The 25546-nt window shown below is 42.0% G+C and overlaps 1 protein-coding gene across 1 annotated transcript in view; it reads right to left on the bottom strand.

Annotated features, from left to right (window-relative positions):
- Positions 1–25546, bottom strand: part of LOC126187305 (cytoplasmic aconitate hydratase-like) — a 311989-nt gene that overhangs the window by 257640 nt on the left and 28803 nt on the right. The window contains exon 2 of the mRNA XM_049928298.1: positions 10299–10391. Coding sequence (XP_049784255.1) covers positions 10299–10391 — 93 coding nt within the window. The remainder of the gene's footprint in view (positions 1–10298; positions 10392–25546) is intronic.

Genomic DNA, 25546 nt, shown 5'->3' with positions numbered 1-25546 from the left:
TTGTTTGCGAGGCATGTGATTTTTCTGGCACAGGCAAAAGTATATTGGTATGGTGTGCACCCACAGCAGGTGATGATGGTGTGACCTCTGAGCTGGACGATTTCACAACCATGGCACTAAACTGGAAGTCTGAAGTCTGCTTAGCCATGTTCTTCGTAAGTCGGGGTGTAGCGAGAACTGTACTATAATTGCCAGAGGGTGGTGTACAAGATATGCGGCTAGCCAACATTTTCCCAGCAATGTGAGTAGGAATTATTTCCTTCAACTGGATCTCCTGAACAGCTCTCTCACTGAGGTAGTCTGGACAGTAAAGGGAGGAAGCAGCATGATAACCCTTGCAGTTGATACACTGAGGGGAAGAAGGTGGACACACACCCTCATGTGTGCCCCTGACACAGACTACAAATTTGGCCGCATTTTCACAAGATTCATGAGTATGGTTGTGACATTTATAGTGACACTTCGGATTCGGGACATACGATCTTACAGTAATAGCTTTGTAGTCAGCCATAATTTTTGATGGAAGTACCACACGATCAAATGTGAGGAAATCCTTTTCGTGATGTGGTGAATTGCAGTAACTCCCTAGTCAATGAGATCAGCTGTTATTTCAGCCTGTCAGGCCATCAAGCAGCTGAGTGTATACATGACACCAATCAGAGTGCAGTGGGCCTCTACTTTAACAGGATAGCTGTGCAGAAGTGTTGCATTAAGTAGTTTCTGTGCTTGGAAAGCACTTCTTCTTCATGTGCCGTCTCCTCTAAGAAGGTTGGCTGTCATCATGGCAATTTCTGATCTTGATTTGGCTGATCTAAGGAGTTCTGACGTTGAGCAGTTGTACCAATTTTTTAAATTGTCAATCCAGGATGTCCGTCTTCTACCCCTCGTTCTCTTCCCACAAATTTTCCCTTCTAGTATTATTTGCAATATTTTGTAATTTACTCCCCTAATAACATGGCCTAAATATTGTAGCTTCCTTACTTTAATAGTTTTAATTAATTCTTTTTCCTTTCCCATTCTTCTTAGGACATCTTGATTAGTAATCCTCGACACCCAACTAATTCTAAGTATTCTTCTATATGCCCACATTTCAAAAGCTTCTAAACTGTTCATGTCCTTCTTTTTCAATGTCCACGCTTCCATTCCGTATAGTAATTTTGAGAATACATAGCATCTTAGCAACCTCATTTTTGTGTTTAAACAAATGTCTCTCGAACAGAATGCATTTTTCATCTTATTAAAGATACTTCTGGCCTGTCCTATTCTCGATTTAATTTCTTCTGAGCTTTCAATCTCCTCATTTGCAATTGTTCCGAGATATTTAAATTTACGTACTTGATCGACTCTTTCCCTATTGATTGTAAGATTTTCTTGTTGGTGCGTTTTAGATATCACCATGAACTTAGTCTTGCTTACGTTAAGAGTCAAGCCAAATTCTTCACTTTTTTCTGCGACTTTGTCAAGAAGTAATTGTAGATCTTTGAGGTTTCCAGCTAGTAGTGCAGTGTCATCAGCAAACCTAACATTGTTAATGTTTAGCCCATTCACTTTAATGCCAGCTATTTCATCTGATAGAGCTGCCTGAAATATGTCTTCTGAATACATATTAAACAATAAGGGTGAGAGAACGCAACCTTGTCTCACACCCCTCTTTATTTCTATATCATTCGATAACTCATTTTCTACCTTCACGGTTGCGGTTTGATTGTAGTAGAGGTTATATATAATGCGGATGTCTTTCTTATCAAGTGTTTTCTTTTCTAACAATTCTATGAGATGATCATGACGAACTTTGTCAAATGCTTTATTATAATCCAGGAAGCACACATATAGTGGCTGATTAACCTCCATACATCGTTGCGCTAATATGTTAAAAGCAAACAATGCTTCTCTTGTACCGAGGGAACTTCTAAAACCGAATTGTGTTTCACTTATACCTTCTTCTACTTTTTTGTATATTCGTTGGTGTATAACTTTTAGAAATATCTTTAAGGTGTGACTCATTAAGCTTATTGTACGGTGATCATTACAAGTTTTGGCATTCGCCTTTTTGGGTAATGTAACAAAGGTAGATGTCAACCAATCCCTAGGAATAATTCCCGAATTATAAATATCATTAAACAATTGTACAAATATATCTATATGGTCTATTCCTATGAGTTTCAGGATGTCATTTGGTATCTTATCCGGTCCAGGGGCTTTTCCTGTCTTTGATTTGTTGATAACATGTAATATTTCTTCTTTCGATATGCTTGGTCCTCGTTCTCCGATCATGTTATCATAAAATTTTTGATCTTTTCTTGTATCTTCAAATAGTTCTTTGACATATTCTGTCCACCTGTCCAGTTTACCTTTAACATCAGGAATTATTTTGTCATTTTTATCTAACAATAAACTTGTACTTTTCTTTTTATTAAGTCCAGCTAAATCTTTAACTTTTTTGTGTAAGTTGAAACTATCATGTCTTGTTTCATAACTCTCAATTTCAGAGCATTGTTCCTTGTACCATTCTTCTTTTGCTCGCCGTGTTTCTTTTCGTATTTCTGCATGTAATCTTTTATACTCACTTTCATCTCTATTTTTAAGTATTCTTCTTTGTTCCATCAATTGTAATATCTTCTCTGTCATCCACTTCTTTTTCATGTTGTCGTGTTTGGTCGCCATTGTGTTTTTACATGCATTATTTAATGTGTCTTTTATAAGTTCCCATTTGCCATCAATGTCTTCTGTTTGATTATTCTTTATCCTAACTAATTCCTTATTAATCGCTTCAGAAGTCTTTTGTTTAGTCAAGGGGTCTCTTAGAATAGTTGTATTTATATAGTCCTTCTTTTGTTTCTTTTGTATGGCTTTCAGTATCACATGGAACTTTGCTACTAAAGGGTTATGATCAGAAAATATATCAGCTCCTGGATATGTTTTCACACCATGAATAGAATTTTTGTACCTCTTGTTTATAAGTATGAAATCGATTTGATTTCTGCAAACTTCTTCATTACAGTCTCTTGGTGATTTCCAAGTATAAAGTCTTCGTTTAGGGAGTTTAAAAAATGTGTTTGTAATAGACAGATTGTTTTCCTGGCAAAATTGTGACAGCAAATCTCCTCTTTCATTTCTTGTTCCTAAACCAAAAGGTCCAATAAGATCACCTTCACTTCCTTCACCTATTTTGGCATTAAAATCTCCCATGATGATAATAATGTCTCTGCTTTTTGAGGTTCCTATTGCTTGTGTTAATTCTTCATAAAATTTTCATATTTCTTCTTGGTCTTTGTCGGCTGTTGGAGCATAGATTTGGATTAAATTAATATTTGTTTGTTTCGTTTGTAAATGTAGACTGATTACTCTATCTGAGATTGGTAAAATACTTTTGACAGATTTACTAGCATACTCATCTAAAATTATTCCTACCCCATTCCTGTGCTGGCTATCAGAATTTCCCGAGTAATATACTTTCATGTTGTCAATGGTCATTTCTCCTGAGTCAGGCCATCTTGTTTCACTTACACCCAAAATGTTAATTTTTAGGCGTTTCATTTCTTGTATAACATTATTTACTTTGCCTGGTTGGTATAATGATCTTACATTCCAAGTTGCTATTGTTGCATTATTTTTGTATTTACTTGTGGTATTGTTCAAGGCTCTCCCCCCCGGAGATCCGAGTGGGGGAGTTGAAACTCCGGATAATTTGACATTGAACCCTGCCATGATGAGTTTTCCTGGGGATATCCATTGGATCTTTAATGCTGTGGTTTCCCGTTGCCTTCAGCATCCTATGCCGTTGACCACCCTTGGTGATTCTTCCGTCTTTAGGAGTGATTTCTCACTCCAAGGACAAGAGGGTGCCCTTGCTCTACCAGCTCATCCGCCCTTCTAGAAGGTCGTTGACTTAGTAGAGGGTTCTCCTTATCCCGGGAGAAACTCGGTCGCCAGAGCCTCGTTAGCGTAGCAGGGGATACCACGTGCCGGAGAGGTTGACATTTGTGTGGGAGAGGCTATTGGTGACGCATCCCACACCTTACTATATGTCTCCAATTGCGAGGTCCCATTGTGCAACCAAGAGCAGGAGTTTGCAGGACTGGCAATGGCATCTACACACTTCCAAATAATAAGTGGATTAACTGTCGTCAAATTGTCACGATCTTCCGTATGTGACACCAGAAGGTATTGGGGTGCAGCCTGGAGAGGCATCGATTCTTTCATCTCAGTCCATTTACACCCTTAGATAAGAAATTCACTGCAGAGAAATCCCCCACAATTGCCATATGTGACTGTCCACACCTCAGGTCACACCTCCCAGACTCGAGACAGAGGGCCCAATCAGCATATAAGAAGGTACCAGCTCAGGCAATCACCACTTCCTGGGTCTGGCCTTTACCAGTGAGTCCACAGAAGCCCTGCTTGTCGACCATGACTGGGAATTACATGTTACCCAGTCACCTTTTACACATAGAATGCAAGAGCAGGCCTTCAGGAATGCACAGGAAGAAACAAGAAAAAGAGATCTCAAACATCAAAGTGCAGGAAGGGTAAGAAAAGGAAGGACAGAGAAAGAAAGATGGGTGGACGGAAAGAATCCACACACAGTTTTTTTATGCCCGAAGAAGGCATATGGCTAAGCCCCAAGGGGAGAGGACAAAAGAATAAGAGCAGGATAGACATGCAGCACAGAAAGGGAGGTAGCTCTGCAAAGGCTGGGGGTCCTGTGATAGCCAAGCATGTACTCACCAAAGAGTGGTGAGCTGTCAAGGGAGTGGAATTGGAGGGGGGGGGGAGGAGAAGAGCTTACATTAGCATAAAATAAATATTTCCTGCATAGCATTTGCCCCATTCTGATAACTGTTTTATTTTACTGTATTACTCTGTACTCTTTATTAGGACAAAAGATGTTATCTTAGAGTAATTAAGCATGTAAAAGAAAAAACCCTTATGTAATGTAATTTGAAATGTTTATTACTTTGTCTTCTTCAAAATGTTTGGATGGAATACATGTTTGTTAAAAGATGTATGTTTAGTGCTCTCTTCATACAGGATATGAATTTACATCTTTGTAGTCCTTAGTCTTTGAATTGTTTACTATGAGTTTAGACCCTTTAATGCCAGCGTATGTCTTGTGTTGGTTCACTTCAGTTGCTTATTCTTCACGGAGGTGTCACTGGCCTACCTGTAATGTTTTAAATGAACAATACTTTTAGTTTGATATGTAGTATTGGTTGCCAATTAATTTTTCGACAAAAGTAATTTTTCTGTTACATTCACAATAATCTTGTGACCATGCAAGTCATTTCCTTTCTGCATTTTGACACGACTTGTTCCTTATTTCATACAGAACCATGAAAATGGTTTATGACAGAAACCAGTTGGAATAAAATAAAAATAAAGACAGCATTTGTGCACCATGCATTTTATACAATATTCACAAGCTGAGAACTGCCTTAACAAGATATAAACAAGTCAACGTATTGTCCATTGCCTGAGCCGCTTCCAGCCAGTGGCTGTTGACAAGCGGATTAGGTGCTGGTGGTTTGTAAGGTGGGAGCAGGTATCACGGAGGTTACTCCTCTCTTTCGGTACACACAGTTGGTGGGGAATGGGTAATATGGGAGACAATCCTTTCTTTTCTCTGATGGAACATACCTGGGACGGCAGTGGGACTTGGCGTTATGAGGGTGGAATGAGTACTTGTTTTCATTGTAGGTGGTTTATTAGTTGCTATTAGTTGCTATTTGTTCAAGATTTTTTTTATGAGTATGGGATGAACACATCTCTATTCCACCCGAGATGCAACAGATGGTAGTAAGCTGAAGATTTTGTAATCTTTTATTTCACACTTTTTTTAAATTATCTGCCACGTGCAGTGTGTGGGGCAGAATGATCCTACGCACAGTCAATGCGAAGTGGTGCTTTTCACACAGAGTTCTCATGTAATGGCTGTCCACAGTCTCAACATATTCAGCGATTTGTGTAGCCTAATGACTTGTGACCAGATTCACGTGCTACGAGATGGTACATGTGTGTGACTTCACGTCAATTGACTTAATTTCTCTCACTCCAAAAGTGAGTCATCTTCCAAGGTCAGGTTGAATGCTCCAGCATTTGTTCTGATACCTTTTCGAGTCTCATTGAACACAGAGGATGGAATAAAATACCCACCTTTCTAAATTGGTCCATAAATCTTCTCTGTCTGGAGTATAAGGTTGCAATGAACCGCACCCCCTTCTGAGATGTAACTGAACAGTATGTCAACGAGTTTGATATATGCAAACAGCACAGAGACATATTGAGACAAAGATTATGTTTTGACTAATATGGGTAACTTTCTATACTGAGGGGATTTCATTATACTTGTCTTCAAGTTGTTCTACAAAGAATTAGGGTTTTGTACACATGAAGGATCTGCCCGATGTTCTAGGACAGACCAAGTATTATGTAGCATACGTTTCTTCTCGTTTCAAATCCGCTTTCCTCTCATTGTGTAGCTGAGGAACAAAATGTCTTGGAGTTTTATCTCTCTGCATTGTATTGCCTGACCTGTAACTATATGTTGTCCACCTTGACACTACCCTTTTAACCCTGGCTTCCCCCTATGGCTGCCTGGCCACCTCAGCAAGGACTACCACAGACTCCTCATGTCTTAAGTGCAATGAACACACGGTCTTACACAGCAAGGAATTAAGAGTGCGCACATGCACAACCCCACTACTACAGATTAGCTACCATGCTGCATTCTGGGCACTTATATGTTGCCTGAACACTAGATAAACAAGGTGAAACAGCATTCAGTTGGTCATACGGTATGTTGGCCGAGCTTGCTTGCACAGCCTAAGCCACTGAGAAAAAAATTTGAAAAGCTGAGGGTTAACCAATTAACACGGACTGTAATTGATTAGCCAGAAATGGTGATGTGATGTAATCTAAGGGGACGGCAGAATCAATAAAATCTGAGTCCTTTCACAGGCTTAGTCTCGATCAAGGAAGCCATATTGGTTTAAGGATCATAGGGGAATGTTAGTCAGAAGGAGGTGGGTGTTGTTGTGCTATGGAATAAGAAGAAATGTTACAATTGCTCAGTGCCCTTTGGTCTCCACACAAGTGTTCATGAAAGAGTGAGAGTCTCCAGGAAGTGTGGCCAGGCCTATATGACATAATGGAGGAGCTGTTCCCATATGCATACTAAACTAACAAGGAACCCCTTGAATGCAAGGTTGTAAGTTCAATCTTTAGTAAGGCTCATTTGAAAGTTCTGTATTAGCAATAACAAGAAAAATATTAGCTGTTAACGAGTCGCCATGTGCATCAAGAGGGCAACAGCAAATGAGCGTCCAGGAGGAGCAAACATCAATCTTCTATGGGATGTATGTATTACACTTCACAAAATGTGCGTTGTTGACGTTCAAGAAATATTCAAAACAAAAACTTGCATCTCTGTAGGTACCTAGAAGGTTTAACTGAATAGACAAATTCATACAGATGACAGTTGTATGTGCCAAAGATATATTAATATGTATTACACCACATTAATGTAATCTGAGAGGGTGACAGAAAAATTAAAAACAATATACCTTTAAAATTTTTACAACATCTCTTGTTTTAATGCCTAAACACACCTCTTTGTTCTCGTCTGCCATAGTTTACAGACACATTTTTGTCCTCTGTGTGTCTAACAATTGAAAGGTGGATAACTCGTGAAAGAAAAGTATTTTGTTTTCTACAAGCTTCAAGTAAAAGTGTCCCCCTCTATGCACACCATGAACCATTGCAGCAAATCTTCAGATGCATGAGAATAATCTTCAAGAAGATGACCATCACACCATCATTGGCACTGTCATACTATGAGAGAGAAGAGGCAATTATCATCAATATAGGATGAGAGCTTTCAAGACTGACTATTTCTAGCTCATGTTGCAGACAACTGAAAGCAGTACCTATCGTTCTGTCCCGCATGGTGTTTGCGTAAAAGGAAAAACTTTACCAATCGATAGGTGCTGCTGATTATAATACTACTGTCATACCTTTCTCTCATGCCAAATTAACTGTATTCTTATACACACCATGAACACCGGGTGAAAAACGGTGTGCCTCAGTGAACACAAAGGTTCACACAATCAAGACTGAAGATGAACTGCTTGAGAGTTACAAATCACGCGAGTTGTTCTGCTGGGTATCCACTTCGTGCAGCCAAATGCTGAAGTCTGTCATGGAGCTTATGGCTATCCTTGAAGGCATAGTTGCAGATATTGTATGAAATGATCGTATGACATTGTTGGCGATGAGGTACCATTCAGGTTTGGCCGCCAAGTGCAAGTCTTATTTCAGTCGGCGCCACATTGAGCAACTTGCTGCCAATGATGAGGATGAAATGATGATGAGGACAACACCACACCCAGTCCCCGAGTGGAGAAAATCTCCAACCCGGCTGGGAATCGAACCTGGGTCCTGTGCATGGGAGGTAAGCACGTTACAACACAGCTAAGCAGGCAAACTGCAGATATTGTGATAATATGTTTTGTAGGCACGGGATATGAACTGCCATGTCACACTATTTTCAGGAAGGTTAGCTTGCTCTAAACAAGTATAATTTTTATACGCAGACCAGGAATCAAGCAAATGCAAATTATTCTCACCAGCTATTTGCCAAAAGCAGTGTTCATACATAGCTGAAGTTCTCTCACACCGATTTTTCCATCCTTGCTTGCCATGACAAATATTCCCTACTGCCCTTGCAAAACCACGCACACAAGAAAGGATCATACAGGGCAGAGCACTTAAACTTCTCGCAGCACAATAAATAACTTTACAGCTAATTTTCCAACCAGGTTAACATTTGAGGTAATTTGATACAAATGCTTTAACGCATTGATGTTAAATAATCTTGATACAACTCATGGTACCTCCAATTTCCAGGATTAGTTTCATATGCCTTTCCTCTTCAAATCCTGACTGGTCGGAGTCTAAAACAAATTCCTTAATGAACAACGGGATAAGTTTGTTTATCTCATCCACAAATTTTCAGGACAATTCTGCAGCCTGCTGTGCATATTCCAGTTGATACTTTAAAATTTCATTATCTCACATCTTTCAATTCTGTTGCACTGACTGAAATTATGCAATCATCCACTGCTCCCTTGAAATGACTATGTACGTCATGCACAATTTTATGTGCATAGCATAGTAGGTCATAGTCGGTAACTGTCATGCACATCCTGTAAATTGTATCCAACATCCTTGAAATGTCCAAACACCAGTTTTTATAAGAAGTACACTTTGTCCTCTCTTGAATATCAGCAGTGTTTCTTGTGCACTACATTTTTATATTGATGCAGACCTATTAAAAATATGTTCATAATTTTTATTTTCTATGCAATGGATGGTCTTCCATGTACATAATTACATTTAGTACCCGCTCTTTGGACAAAGTTTGTCCTTTATTGCATTTCACTGGAGGTGGGATTTGTGGCTCTCTATCTGATAGAGATGATGAACTACATGGCTCGACACGTATTTCAGTATCACATTCACTTGCTAAGCATGTATTGTTATCAACGTACTCCGTACGTACACTGACCGCACAGTTGAGCGTATACGACACCACACAGTCCACTGACTTATCTTGCAAAAACTCTAACATTTCACCTGGCACTTCTTTCCCACCCTGAGAAATTCCTTCGATTCCTTTCTCATGAAATGTCCACTACAGCAACTGCTGTTTTAGATATAATGCAATGTTCGCTTCGTTTACTGTTCCTATTGCTCTGCTTTGCATCAGCACCACTAGCACTGTAGCGAAATACTCGTTGATTAAGACGTTCAACTACACTTTGTAGCCTTGTGCTGTGCTCACAACTGTATCTCTAGTCCATCCTGATGCCATTAGCAGCCAATATTGTGGTTGCATGGTAGACAATACGTGGGGGCATCTAACATCGTAAACATCACTGGGCTTTTGTGACTTCGCACTTGAAACGTTGCTTGTGAGATGGTGTTGTCTTGTGGACTACCTTTTCAAGAAGGTACAGGAGGTGGTTGAAGTCCGAAAGAGTATCCCACTGAGCTGAAGACAGAGAAGTGAATAATTCTAAGGTCGAGTAAGAATGATAACTGACTATTAGATCACAGATCCAACTGAAAGATGCCATTGCTGAATCTAAACCAAAAGAGGCACTCTAATGGAGTCTGGGTTCCCTCGTCCATCTGTACAGACCACGCTAGTACTGTGTTAAACATTTCACTTCTTTGCTAAACAAATAATAATAAAAATTATAAAATTAAGATAGTTACATAAAGCACGGACGACTTACCATAACTGGGAGACAGGCTTGGTAAATCATAGTACTTATATTCTTTTTCGCCGATTTTCATAGATTTGAGCTGCTTCTGGAACACACTGCATCCTGGAAAAGGACAGAGAGAAAAATACGTTACATCCTTGTAATGTCAAAGGAAATGCTACACAGGAGAAAACAGTGAACTTATTAATTGAATTCTTTGCACATAAACTGCTCAGAAAATGTTCCACTTGAATTAACCTGGGTTTAGATTTCTGGGAAGGAAGGAAGGAAGGAAGGAAGGAAGAAAGAAAGAACACTTCTTATGAAACTTAAAGAATAACAACTGCAAAACAAAAACAAAGTAACAGTCAAAATAAATGCAATCTTTTCGGAAGTGCATATCTTCTTCACATTTGTAAAAACAATCTGCTGCTGGTGACATTACACCAGCCCTTCCATTGTAATCTACTTTGATTCTTCTTTGCTTGCAGTGCACAAGGTGGTCAAGACATTGTTGCTCAAGCCTATCTCAATCTAGCAATGTCCTTCTTGACATCATTTATTGTGTGAGGAGGGTTCCTGCAATGTTGTATTAAGTTTCAACTGGTTCTACATGTGCTCAGTCAGATATTCTAGATCATTTTATTCTCTTGATTGCTGCTTATTGGAGGAAGGTGTCCATGAAATGTGCACAGTGTGATAATACATTGCCTTGAAAGATGAACCTATTGCAGAATGGTTGACTGTAGGACCAGACAACAGGTTGAAGGATTGTATCCCTATATAGTACTGCTCTCAAATTACCATCAATAGTGATGAGAGATGATATGATCCTGGCCCAAAACATAAGAGACTCACTTCCATGCTGAGCCAGTGTGACTATACTCAAGATGTGCACTGTTGTCTGCACAACTCCACACTTTTCTTCTACCATAGTCAGTCATTAGACAAATGCTGCACTCACTGGTGAGGATAGCTCAAGACATTGATCCAGGTCCCATTCCAAGTATTCCCTTGAACACACTTGAGGCACAACACACAGCTGGAGGGTTTGTGTTGTTCATAATGGATACTTAGAAACAAAATTAATCATGTCAAGATGGCTGCATGCAATCTGGGTCAACACACATTCTCAGTTGCCTCTAAAAACTAAGCAGGCAGTTCTGTTGCACTTTCCTTGCGTACTTATGAGCAATAATTTGTAGATAATGGTGTTCAGCTAGCGTTGTTTACTGTGGCAACCACTGCACAGCACATCTTACTGAATATTTGAAAGATGTCAACAAGTTGTACAATTTGACAGGCAACTTCCCCCACTGACAACCCTGGTTACTGTGAAGTGACAACAAGCACACATGTAAGCTTGAAATGACCATTAGAGGCACGTTAATGGGCAGTACATATGATTATGTATAAAAACTGCACACCATATTTATTATTAGAAACACAGCACATTCTGAGCCGTAAGCTGCACTGAGAATGCAGGTTTACTTTTACCTCCATTACAGATATGGCTGCAACAGTGATTAACTTGGTGAAAGAATAGTGAGGAAAAGGTTTGTGATAAAAAGGAAATAGATAAAATGAAATAAAAGAAGAAGAAGCAAATCATGAGAGTGGTACAAAACCGTTTTTAGAAGTTTAGGCTATATAAAGCTAAGTTCTGTCATGCATGTAGCAGTTCCTTTTACTATCTGTTTAAGGAGCAGCCTGTTAACTCCTAAACCCATTTCTAAATCTACATCTACAAACATACTCCGAAATCCACTGTACAATGCATGGCGGAGGATACCCTACACCACTACCAGATATTTCCTTTCCTGTTCCACTCACAAATAGAAAGAGGGGAAAACAACCAGCTGTATGCCTCAATACAAGCCCTAATTTCTCGAATCTTATCTTTGCGCTCCTTGCGCAAAATGTATGTTGGCAGCAGCAGAATTTTCTGCAGTCAGCTTCAAATGCTATTCTCTAATTTTATCAATAGTATCGGTCAAAAAGAACAACGCATTCTCTCCAGAGATTCCCATTTAAGTTCAGTACTTACGTGCTGTTTGAACCTAACAGTACGAACTCTAGCAGCATGCCTCCGAATTGCTTCGATGTCTTCCCTTAATCCTACCCTGTGCAGATCTCAAACATTCTAACAGTGCAAGAGAATAACACTTTCCTAAATTCTCCCAATACAATAAGTCAATCATCTGCCTTCCTCTTAACAACTCTCACGTGTTCGTCCCACTTCACATTGCTTCGCAATGTCACACCCAGATATTTAAATGATGTGACTGTGTGAAGCAGCAACTACCAATGCTGTATTCAAACATTATGGGTATGCAGAATGAGATTTTCACTATGCAGCGGAGTGTGCGCTGATATGAAACTTCCTGGCAGATTAAAACTGTGTGCCCGACCGAGACTCAAACTCGGGACCTTTGCCTTTCGCGTGCAAGTGCTCTACCAACTGAGCTACCGAAGCATGACTCACGCCCGGTACTCACAGCTTTACTTCTGCCACTGCCTCGTCTCCTACCTTCCAAATCTCATTCTAGAAACATCCCCCACGCTGTGGCTAAGCCATGTCTCCGCAATATCCTTTCTTTCAGGAGTGCTAGTTCTGCAAGGTTCACAGGAGAGCTTCTGTAAAGTTTGGAAGGTAGGAGACGAGGCACTGGCAGATGTAAAGCTGTGAGTACTGGGCATGAGTCGTGCTTCGGTAGCTCAGTTCGTAGAGCACTTGCCCGCGAAAGGCAAAGGTCCCGATTTCGAGTCTCGGTCGGGCACACAGTTTTAATCTGCCAGGAAGTTTCATATCAGCGCACACTCCGCTGCAGAGTGAAAATCTCATTCTGGAAACATCCCCAGGCTGTGGCTAAGCCATGTCTCTGCAATATCCTTTCTTTCAGGAGTGCTAGTTCTGCAAGATTCGCAGGAGAGCTTCTGTAAAGTTTGGAAGGTAGGAGACGAGGCACTGGCAGAAGTAAATTGTGAGTACCGGGCGTGAGTCGTGCTTCGGTAGCTCAGTTGGTAGAGCACTTGCCCGCGAAAGGCAAAGGTCCCGAGTTCGAGTCTCGGTCGGGCACACAGTTTTAATCTGCCATGAAGTTTCATTATGGGTATGGTTTTTCCCCAATCATCTGCATTAACTTACATTTTTCTACATTTATAGTTAGCTGCCAATCATCACACCAACTACAAATTTTATCATCCTGTATATTCCTAGTAACTCAATTATAACTGCTTTCCATACACCACAGCATCAACAACAAACAACTGCAGATTGCTGCACACCATGTCTACTACATCACTTATGTATATAGAAAATAATAGCGGTCCTATCACACTCCACTGGGGCACTCCTGATGATACCCTCATCTCTGATGAACACCCAACGTCGAGTACAATGCACTGGGTTCTATTACTCAAGAAGTCTTCGAGCTAGTCACATATTCCAGGAACCTTTTCCATACACTCTTATCTTTGTTAACATATACAGCGGGGCACTGCGTCAAATACTTTTCAGAAACCTAGGAATATGCCTGTTGGCCTTCATCCATTGTTCGCAGTATATGATGCTGCCTAAAACCATGCCAATTCATGGGCAAAAGCTCTTGCTCTCAAGGAAATGTATTGTATTCAAACTCAGGACATGTTCAAGAATTCTACAGCAACCAATGTTCAGTCTGTAATTTTGCAGGCGTGTTCTTTTATACTTCTTGTACACAGAAGTCACCTGCATGATCTGGGTATTTACAAGCTGCTGCCTGTATCCTTTATTTGAATGACTCAAACTGACACAGAGGAATCGGGTGGCAGGTAAAAACATTCAACAATTAACTTTATTTAACCTAGACCTGTTACAGGTGACCAGATAACTTCACTGTCACACTCAATTTCAATTCAGGTAGAGATAACATTTATGTCAACTGCAATGAACACGCCCCCTCACATGGTGTCTAGCCTGTCTTTCTGATATACAGGGCTATTACAAATGATTGAAGCGATTTCATAAATTCACTGTAGCTCCATTCATTGACATATGGTCACGACACACTACAGATACGTAGAAAAACTCAAAGTTTTGTTCGGCTGAAGCCGCACTTCAGGTTTCTGCCGCCAGAGCGCTCGAGAGCGCAGTGAGAAAATGGTGACAGGAGCCGAGAAAGCGTATGTCGTGCTTGAATTGCACTCACATCAGACAGTCATAACAGTGCAACGACACTTCAGGACGATGTTCAACAAAGATCCACCAACTGCTAACTCCATTTGGCGATGGTATGCGCAGTTTAAAGCTTCTGGATGCCTCTATAAGGGGAAATCAACGGGTCGGCCTGCAGTGAGCGAAGAAACGGTTGAACGCGTGCGGGCAAGTTTCACGCGTGGCTCATGCCACAACTGTAGACCGACAGCGTCTACTTCATCTTTCAACAGGATGGTGCTCCACCGCACTTCCATCATGATGTTCGGCATTTCTTAAACAGGAGATTGGAAAACCGATAGAGCGGTCGTGGTGGAGATCATGATCAGCAATTCATGTCATGGCCTCCACGCTCTCCCGACTTAACCCCATGCGATTTCTTTCTGTGGGGTTATGTGAAAGATTCAGTGTTTAAACCACCTCTGCCAAGAAACGTGCCAGAACTGCGAGCTCACATCAACGATGCTTTCGAACTCATTGATGGGGACATGCTGCGCAGAGTGTGGGACGAACTTTATTATCGGCTTGATGTCTGTCGAATCACTAAAGGGGCACATATCGAACATTTGTGAATGCCTAAAAAAACTTTGAGTTTTTGTATGTGTGTGCAAAGCATTGTGAAAATATCTCAAATAATAAAGTTATTGTAGAGCTGTGAAATTGCTTCAATCATTTGTAATAACCCTGTACATTCCATGACTCGCTACATATCTCCGAGCTTTCTACTTCCGGTTTCAGCCAGCTCATTGTCCCAAGAATAACCTGAGCATGAGAACTTTCCTGGAGGGCAGTAAATTATTAGAACTTTGACAATTTACAGATAAAATTTTTACAGTCCAAGTGTCTTTACTCTTAACATGGTCCAATTTCGCTACATATTATCTGGTGTGTGTTCATCAGAATAGCTCAAACTACTGCCTAGCCTAAAAAACCCTTATGTGCGCCCTGCGAGTACTTTGCTAATGGAGTAGTTGCTTCCTCTGTGTAGTGAACCCTACTGTCAAGGGTGCCCTACAATTTCCCACATGATAGCACACATCCGGAAACCTACAGCAAAGACTTTCACAGAGTTGAAGAAGCCTTTGGTTGAGAGCCTCCACTCAGCTCCAAACCAAAGGACCACAGTCAACAATGGGAAAAGCACTGCAAATTGCGAGCTCCACTTGCATCCCGTGTCCTAGGTCAGCAGCCTCCACCACCTCCACTAGCCACCTGTGCAAATTAAGGATGGCCTCAAAATGCATGTGGCAAATGACACTGGTGCTGATGTGAGCCACAACTTGCAGACCACTGCACCATGTGGGTTCCATAGACACAGGCAAGCCATCCTAAACATCTCAGAAGACACCCCCACTTGACATACTGAATGGAAACTGGCTTTCTTTCCAGTCTGAAAGCCATCTCCCGAAAAACTTCATAATGTGCCTAACATAGGATCTTCCGACAGCTAGCAAGCCCCTGCCCATTTCAGACTACTATACACGGACAAAATGCAATACTCAAATGCCAACAGTGTTTTCTGGAGAATACATGTTGCCCTGGAATACTAAAAATACTTCAGATGGTGAAATGTAGGAATTTTATTTTTAACTATTATCAAACTGTGAATTACAAAACTATGGATTACTAAGATCAGAACACGGACTGTCACCAGTCTCTGATATTACTGATGCTGCCAAACAGATCACCTTGTGATGATAAACATTCACAGAATTATTTATGGGATGAAATTACCTAAAGATGTGGTCTCAAATATACAGCTAGCTAGCTTTGCCTTCAATATTTTTAGAATGGTTTCGAGAAGAAAAGCTTTAGTAACAAGGAAGTCACCAGATGACCATAATGGGAGTGGTGACATTATAAGGCATCATCACTAACATAACATCTAAAATACATATTTAAGTAACAGGTCTTAGCTTCGAAAATCTTAATATACACACTCATTGCTCTGGGCGGAAATGGGCCATTTGTTTAAATGAACAACTACAATATGTTTCAAAAGAAAATTGATATTTGATGTATCAAAACAAAATAGTGGTTGAAGTCTATCAACAAAATCTTTTTTATTGAAATATACAGCTTAGGAATTTACTTCTGAAAAATAATATCATTTAAATGCAAACCAACACACCTATTGTGATGGCATGAGTGACGTGGTAAAGAGGTTGCAAGAAGATCGATAGTAGGCACAAGCAACGCACCTATCAGGAGAGAGGCCAAAAACAAACTTACAGGCAACACGGTGCCAACGCCCTCTTGACCACCAATATTTAGACTACCGCCACAGACCAGAGGGCCAGTCAGTCATCCAGTGAGTCACCGAGTCAAATTTTCAGTCACAGCCCAGTCACTTGCAGTTGCAATCAGACTTTCAGTCTCAGGCAGCACATAGGGACCAGAGTAGTGTGCATAGCGGGACATGTACATCACCAGAAGTGAGGCTAATGTGGACTATTAAGGAAGAGCTTGTACCACAACGACTAGCTTAAGTTAAGTAGCTCTCTTATTCTTACGAATAATAATGAGCGTATGGCATTGGTGGCCGGGAGACCCCTCACGGGGCGGTTCGGCCCCCGCTCCACAAGTTCTTTAACGCCACTACGGCGACTTGAGAGTGAATGAGGATGAAATGATGATGAAAGACACACAACACCCAGTCATCTCGATGCAGATAAAATCCCTACCTCGCTGGGAATTGAACCTGGGACCCCGTGCGCGGGAAGCGAGAATGCTACTGCAAGACCACGAGCCACGGACATTCTTATGAATAAAGAACCTAGTTAATACATGCGTGAAATTGTGTTATAGAAAGAAGATACCAGCCACCAAACAACAACCTCTCCTTGCTTCCCATGGTACAAGCCTACAGTGATGAGACGACACAAAAACTGGCGACAAGTATAGTTCAGTGCAGATTTTGCTTGCTTCTCTTGTGTTTTAGCTTGCAGGGTGCTCATTTCTCATTGCTAAATTTTTGTTGTGTTCTTGCATGTATTCCAGGAGGAGAGCAGCAGAACTAATCAAATTTCTCTTCCCAGAGGCTTTGCTTTTTTTTTTTTTTTTTTTTTGCTATAATGTATTTGTGAAAACAATGGCTACCCCACCCCCTGCACCCGCACCTCAGCTGCTAATGTGATGGATCTAACGCAAGCGTTTTAGCTTCAGGAACAAACTGCTGCCCTACTAATGATGGTACAACTACTGTCTGCAGAAGGTGCGTTGACTGCCCAAAAGAAACTGACCCACCCAACAAGTGCCGCCGACCAGCATACCAATGTTCCAACAATTTAATGACATGAAGAGGAATGGTTCAAATACCTGACAGTTCCAAGCACATTGTCAAGTTCGTTGTGTACAAGGTACTTTCCTTCCATTGCAGGGTCCCCAGTGTTCAAGTTAATTCAAAAACTATTCCCAACTGCGTCTCGAGACAAACTCAGTTATGACAATGTAATCGCTGTACGATGACCAGCAAGTCCAAGAAGCTGCGGCCAGATATCAGTTCTTTCACCTGCAGAAAAAGCCTGAACAGACTTACAGTCAGTGGTATACAGAATTAATGAGCATGACTAATAAGTAGTTGTGGCAACTTTTACAGTGATGTCATGATTAGGGATGCAATAACCTTCAATGTCCCAGATAGTAGAATACAGGAACAAATCTTAAAGTACTCTAATCCATCACTTCCTCAAGTGTTGCAAATCTTGGAGTAATATGATTCGCATGCCAAAGCAGCCAATAAGTTTTGCCAGGCCCCCAATCTGCCAAGTCGAGTCACCTCTTGCTTGCGACTGCCCCAAGTAGCCACGGCAACAGTGCGTACACAGCTGTGCGGACAGCGATGTAGAAAGGTGAACAGACCTGTGAACTTAGAGAAGTCTTTTCCTAGGTGTTCAGCTTGGCATGAAAGACAGGATTGCCCATCATGTAATGCAGTGTGTTGCAAGTGTGAGGAAAAAAAATAAATGGCCATGTCCAAGCAGTTTGTTTGCAAAAGCATGAAAACACCAATTTTGCCCACTCCCAGAAAAAACAGGCTCATGCACGTGCAGTGAACATTGTGTTTTCCAAACCTACAACAGGTTCTGGCGAATGTAAAGTTAAGGTTGTGCCGCCGTCTTGCCCCAGTGCTATGCAACAACATTCTAACAATCAGTTTGTCTTATTACAAATTGCTGGTCATCGTGTGAACTTTCAGTTAGACACAGGTGCCTCAGTAACTTTGTTTAATCATGACATTTATGAACAGTTACACTCACCATGTCTTAATCTAGCAAGCACCTCACTGCTTACAACAGACAGGAAATTTCAGTGCTTGGACCATGTAGTTTGCCTGCCACTTACATATCTCCCACTCGGAGAGTTAATTTTTATTGTGTTGAAATCCAGAGCCAGTGAGAACATTTTTTGTTTAGATGCCTTTGATTTGTTTGGTTTTAGCATCCGAGACAATGTACTTTCCACATCTACATTTGCACCAAAAGACAGTGTCGCTAGCATGCTTGAAGTATTTCCTGAACTATTTTTCAGAAGAAATGGGAAAAGTTAATAGCTTTGCAGCATGATACATTGAAAGACGATGCACAGCCTAAATTTTTCTGGGCCTGCCCTGTTCCAATTGCTTACAGAGACAAAATATCCAGTGAACGGAAAGAATTACAAGATAATGGAATAATTGCTCCTATTCAATCTAGTTAATGAGCAAGTCCTCTCGTTTTGTTGCCTAAGGCTTTTGGTTGCATTCGCATTTGTGGTGACTTCAAGTCTACAGTCAACCAAATCAGCAGTTGACACTTATCTGGAACCCGACCTGAGGAACTTGTGGACAGGCTTGGTGCTTACTTTTCTAAGATAGATTTGCCTGACGCCTACTTGCAAATTCCATTGGATCAAGAATAACAGAGTGTTTGTTGTGAATACACACTTAGGACTGTTCAAGTATGTGTGTTTGCCCTTCAGCAGTGCTTCTGCATCCACCATTTTTAAAAATAACTGGCAACTGTTGACTGCAAGAGTGCCATTTTGTTTGAACTACCTTGACGATATTGTCATCTCAGGTCGTACATCGGAGGAACACATCATTGCCAATTTGCGTCAGAAACAGGACTCAAGTGTCATCTCAAAAAGTGGGACTTTTTTCAAACTCAACTATAGTAATTAGGTCATGTGATAAACAGTGAGGGTGTACAGCCCCTCCAATCTCATTTGTTTGCAATCCATGAGCTGCCTGTTCCTCGCAACATGTCTGAACTACAGTCAGTACTAGGCAAAATGACTTACTACATTCAATTCTTAGCAAATGCCGCTCAGACAGTGGCACCATAGCATCGCTTGCGTTGCAAAAACATACTTTTTGTGTGAACTGAAAACTGTCCAGATGTGTTTCAGAAACTCAAAAATGCTTTGCTTAATGACAGATGTTTAGTACATTTTGATCCAGCCAAGTCAGTAGTTCTGCAATTTGACACTTCTTCCTAAGGAATCAGCATTGCACTTTCACACAGACTTTGTGCACAAAACAAACCTATTGCTTTTGCTTCAAAGTTGCTCACTCAAACTCTGTGCAATTATTCTCAAATTGAAAAAGAAGGTCTCGCTTTTGTGTATGGTGTGACAAAATTGCATCATTATTTGTATGGTCGCAAGTTCTATTTAGTGACAGATCAAAAGCCTTTGCAGTCTTAGTTTCATTCGTCAAGGCTGGTTCCTACACACACTGCTCAAAAATTGCAACACTGGGCTTTGTTGCTTTCGCAGTATCAGTATAAAACTGTGTACTGACCTACGGCAAAGCATGACAATGCAGACTCCCTATCTCACCTTCTGATTGGCCCACACCGATTTTGCTGCATCTGCCGCACCTTGTTGCCAAATCGATGTGCATGACTCTGAATTGCTGGAACCTTTTCCCTTGCACTACAAAAAAATAGCACAGGCCAAGAAAGCAGACCCAAATCTCAATATTTTGTTGCATTACATTCACACGTCTTGGCCTCGTTCATTGAACAGTAAACAGAACTCAGTTGTGCGCCAATATTTTGCAGGTCAGCATAACCTTTCAATTCAACATGACAAGTCAAAATGACCATGGACAATCGCATATGCTTATTCCCAAAGCGTTGCAAAGGATGTGTGTTTGCTTCACCAAGGACATCGGGGAATTGTTCGCACTAAAAAGTTTGTGCGATGGCACTGTACTTGGCATGGCATGGATGCCCACATTGAACAGACGACATCACAGTGTTGGGCATGTGCGGAAAACCAATCCGCTCCACCACAGACATTCTTAGCTTGGCCATGGCAACAAGAGCACGTAGACTCTGCAAGACCATTCTGGAACACTCATTGGCTGATAATAGTAGACTCTTGTAGCAAGTTCCCAAGTGCCTATGAACTCTACACCATCACACTGCAACATTCGAGCATTGCCCTCCATATTTTGCATACAATGTTTGCCAGAAGTACTTTTGTCAGACAACAGACCACATTTCACTTCATGTGACTGTGCCGGCAACAGCATTCATCATCTGACAAGTGTTCCATTTCACCCACAGTCCAACAGAGCAGCAGAATGCTTTGTACGCACTTGCGAACAACAGATGGACATTCTTTGCACCACCCACACGCGGCAACAGGCACTGCAACTCTTTCTCGCCTCCTATCGCTTCCACCCACGAGACAGACCATCACCAGCGGAACCACACCCGATGGCAAAGAGGTTTCAAGAAGATTGATAGTAGGTACAAGCAACACACCTATCAGGAGAGAGACCAAAAACAGACTCTCAGGCCACGCAGCACCAACACCCTCCTGACCACAAGTATTTAGATCGTCGCCATGGTCCAGAGGGATAGTAAGTCATCCATTGAGTCACTGACTCGAGTTTTCAGTCACAGTCCAGTAACTTGCAGACACAATCTTAGTCTCAGCCTCAGGCAGCACATAGCAACCAGAGTAGTGCGCATAGTGGGACATGTACTTCACTAGCAGTAAGGCTTGTATCACAACAATTAGCGCAAGTTAAGTAGCTTCCTTATTCTTATGAACAAAGAAGCCAGTTAATACATGTGTGCAGTTGTGTTCTAGAAAGAGGACACCGGCCACCGAACAACATCCTCTCCTTGCTTCCCACAGTACAAGCCTACAGTGACAATGAGACGACATGAAACCTATGGCACTAACTTAAATGATTAACAAAATTTTGCATGATGGGTGCCACATCACTACAGATATTTTCTTTCAATTGCTCCGGAGAAGTCAGATTATTGACATATACTATATCTGACAAATCGCTGTAAGAAATAATACATGGGGCTCAAATACTGACTGTATGTGGGCTAATTTATGTCACCCCTTCTGGAGATCCAATTTCCCAGGAAAAATGTCACGAATGCTCACTACATATGCACTGGTTGTGTATGCTGCGGCTCCATCTTTCTGAAACCATATTGTTTCATTATAACCACGAAAGTTTTACAAATCTGGCTCCAGAATGTCATTTATCATTATCAAATAACATTCCAAATCCACTGTAACTGAACAACCACTCTTGTCCTCAACAAAGTACCAGTCAATTACTCCTCAAGCCCATACAGTAACTTCTGGTGAATGAAGGGATTGATTGATTGATGGGGTTGTAGGACTAAATGGTGAAGTTATCAGTCCTGCAATTCCAAAGTTACTTGTGGAAGAGAGAGAGAGGGTCCACTGAAAATAGACGAATCCAGTCAGAGGGATCAAACCATAAAATGAGGAAGTTAAAAAACACACAGTAGAAAGGGATTAAAAAGTCGTCTTTGCATGGGGAGTGGCCATAGGTCCCAGACCTAGAAAACACAAAGAGATCCCCCAACCACATCTACCCTGACCCTGCCCCAGGAGTAAAGCAAAACATTATACCTGAAAATAAAAACCACTTTCACAGAGGAAAGTGAGGACCAGTTCAACCATCTGTGAATTGTCTGCTAATATTAAAGAAAGAAATCTGGAAGGCTATACTTAGTACGATAGGGCAAAAGAAGGAGGCATTCTACCAATATATGGGATACTGTGAATCTGACTCCACAGCCACATCATGCTGCTGGCTCGTTATGCAAGAGAGAACTATGGTTGAGCTTGGTATGACCAATGCATAGACAGCATAAGACAGTGGAAAAGGGCCAAACTGCAGTAGTCTCCTTGACTGTGCAGAGTTTATTACTGAGAGCAGTAGCACACCAGATTTCATTCCACTTTTTGCCAAAGAAAGATTTGATGTGGATACGCATATCTGCACCTGGAATCATGAAAGGGAATGGCCGGAGGGGGGGGGGGGGGGGGGGGGGGTAAGTATCTGCCCCTCTGGCCAAACAGACAGCCAGTTCATTCCCTGGGATGCACACACAACTTGTGACCCAGAGAAAGACAACTGAGCAGGCAGCATGTCCGAGGGCGGGGAGAAGGTCACGGATAGCAGATACCAAAGGCTGGCGAGAGTAGCATTGGTTTATGGCCTGCAGGCTGCTCATTGAGTCTGCACATATTAAAGCACAGTGGAGGGAGGCCTGAGTAACAAAATGGATGGCCCTGTTAACCACCAGCAGCTCTGCTGTGAACACACTACATGATCCTGGCAGTAAACGGTGTTCCAGTCCAGTAGGAGACATGATAATGTATCCCACCTTATCTATCGTTTTAGAACCATCAGTATAGAAGATGATAGCGCATTGGAACTCTGCAAGGATGGAACGTACAAGACGCCGAAAGACCATAGGGATGACACAGACCTTAGGACCCTGGAATAGGTCAGTCTTAATCCATGTACTAAGCCCCATTCAAGGAAGGATGCAGGAGGAAATACACAGGGTGCATTCCCGTGAGTGGAGATGGAGATCCCAACAGAGGGAAGTGAGAGACATTCCCACCAGCAGTCCCACCCTTGGGAAGTTATCAGGAGGGAGACACCCCTCATTTGCAAAGAGGGTAAGGTACATGGGATGGTCAGGGAAGGGGCAAATAGTGATTGTGTAAGTAGCCAGGAGTTGGCTCGGTCGTATTTGTAGAGGGGAAAACCCTGCTTCAGTGAGGAGACTGTCAGAGGGACTAGTGTGAAAGGCACCAATAGCCAGACACACCCCACAATGACGAACAGGGTGAAGTAGTTTCAGAGTGGAAGGAGCTGCTGAGCCATAAACCTGACTACCATAATCTAATCTGGACAAAACAAGAGCAGTGCTGTAAAGATGGAGAAGAGTAGCACGGTCTGCAACCCAAGATGTGCGGGCCAGGAGGCAGAGAGCATTAAGCTTCTGCATGCATGTGGTCTTCAGATGGCAAATATGGGCAGCCCCTTCAGTTTTTACCAAAAATAAGTCCCAAGAGACAGGATTGCCCTACACCATCCAGGCACTAGTCACCTAAATAAAGTTCTGGATCAAGGTGGTGTGTGAGTCAATGGGAAGAATGCATAACCCACGTTTTGGAGGGAGAAAACTGGAAGCCAACTGGAAGCCACAGGAGAGGGCTCATGCAGAGGTCAGTCAGATGGCATCTTTGAGCTGGCATTCAGTAGATGCTACCATGTGAGAGCTGTACCATATGCAAAAATCAACAACATACAACACTGAGGTAAACAGAGGCCCAACATAGGTTACAAGCCCATTAATGTCAATGAGGAGGAATGAGACACCTAACAGAGAACCCTGTGGGATACTATTCTCCTGGATCTGAGGGGTTCTGAGTGAAGTGCCAATTTGAACCTGGAAGAACCAGCCTTACTTTATGGCCTCGAGATTCAAATACCCAACATAATTGGAAGCTAACCATCCTCTCTAGCAGTTTACAAAGCAAGATGGCCAGGATGATCAGGTGGTAGCTGTCAAGAAATGTCAGGTTCTTCCTGGGCTTAAGGACGGGGATAACTATGTTGTCTCTCGCCATTGCGAGGGGAAGGCATCTGTGGACCAAATCAGCTGAAGACCTTGAGAAGATTTTGCCTCTGCATAACATCCAAGTTTTGGATCATTAGGCTGTGGATGGAACCCAGGTCAGGTCATGTTGGTTGGTTGATTGGTTGGTTAGTTTAAAAGGGTGGGGGATCAAACTGCTAGGTCATCAGTCCCTCGTTCCGATTAAATATATTCTACAAGGGTGGGAGAAAAATAATTGCAACGTACAAAACACGGCTGGAAGAAAGGAGAAAACCACAAGAATGACAGAAGGGCAACAAACACTACAATGGACAAAATCAGTCAAGAAAACTACAGAGAGATGCAGGAAACATGTAGAACAGATCAAAACAAGAGAGCAGTTTACAATGGCTGGCTGACCATGAGAATAAAAAGGAGAAGCCAGGCCCCTCTGCAACACATTAAAACCTCCAACCTAAAAGCACTAGGGTGGAGGACACAGAGGGACAAAAGAAGTCCGCCACAGAGCAGCTAAAAGTGGGCAGTTCAGCAAGAGGTGGCCGACAGTTATTTGTGAGCCACAGTGACACCAAGGTGAGTCCTCACGACGGAGGAGGTTACCACACATTAGCCACATATGGCCAATGCAGAGCCAGCAGAGGACAACTGATTCCCTGCGAAAGGACTGCTTGGAAGACTTCCACACATTCGTAGTCTCCTTAAAGACACACAGTTTGTTGTGCATACTGTTATGCCATTCCATCTCCCAAAGCCAAAAAAACCCTGCGGCGTAAGACAGAACACAGGTCAGTTTCGGAGATGCCAATCTCCAGAAGCGGTTTCCACATAGCCTGTTTGGCCAGCCTGTCAGCAAGTTTGTTGCCTCGGATTCCAACATGTCCTGGGGCCCACACAAACACCACTGAACGACCAGACCATTCCAGGGCAAAGATGGACTCCTGAATGGACGCTACCAAAGGATGGTGAGGGTAGCACTGGTTGATAGCTTGTAGGCTGCACAAGGAGTCAGTACACAGGAGAAATGACTCGCCAGGGCATGAGCGGATGTGCTCAACAGCATGAGATATGGCCTCCAGCTCTGCAGTGAAAACACTGCAGCCATCTGGCAAGGAGTGCTGTTCAATATGTCCACCATAAGCCTATGTGACCATCAGCCATTGAGCCATCGGTGTAAA

Source organism: Schistocerca cancellata, chromosome 5, assembly GCF_023864275.1.
Source record: "Schistocerca cancellata isolate TAMUIC-IGC-003103 chromosome 5, iqSchCanc2.1, whole genome shotgun sequence".
NCBI lineage: Eukaryota > Metazoa > Arthropoda > Insecta > Orthoptera > Acrididae > Schistocerca > Schistocerca cancellata.
This window is presented reverse-complemented; position numbering and strand designations above follow the sequence as displayed.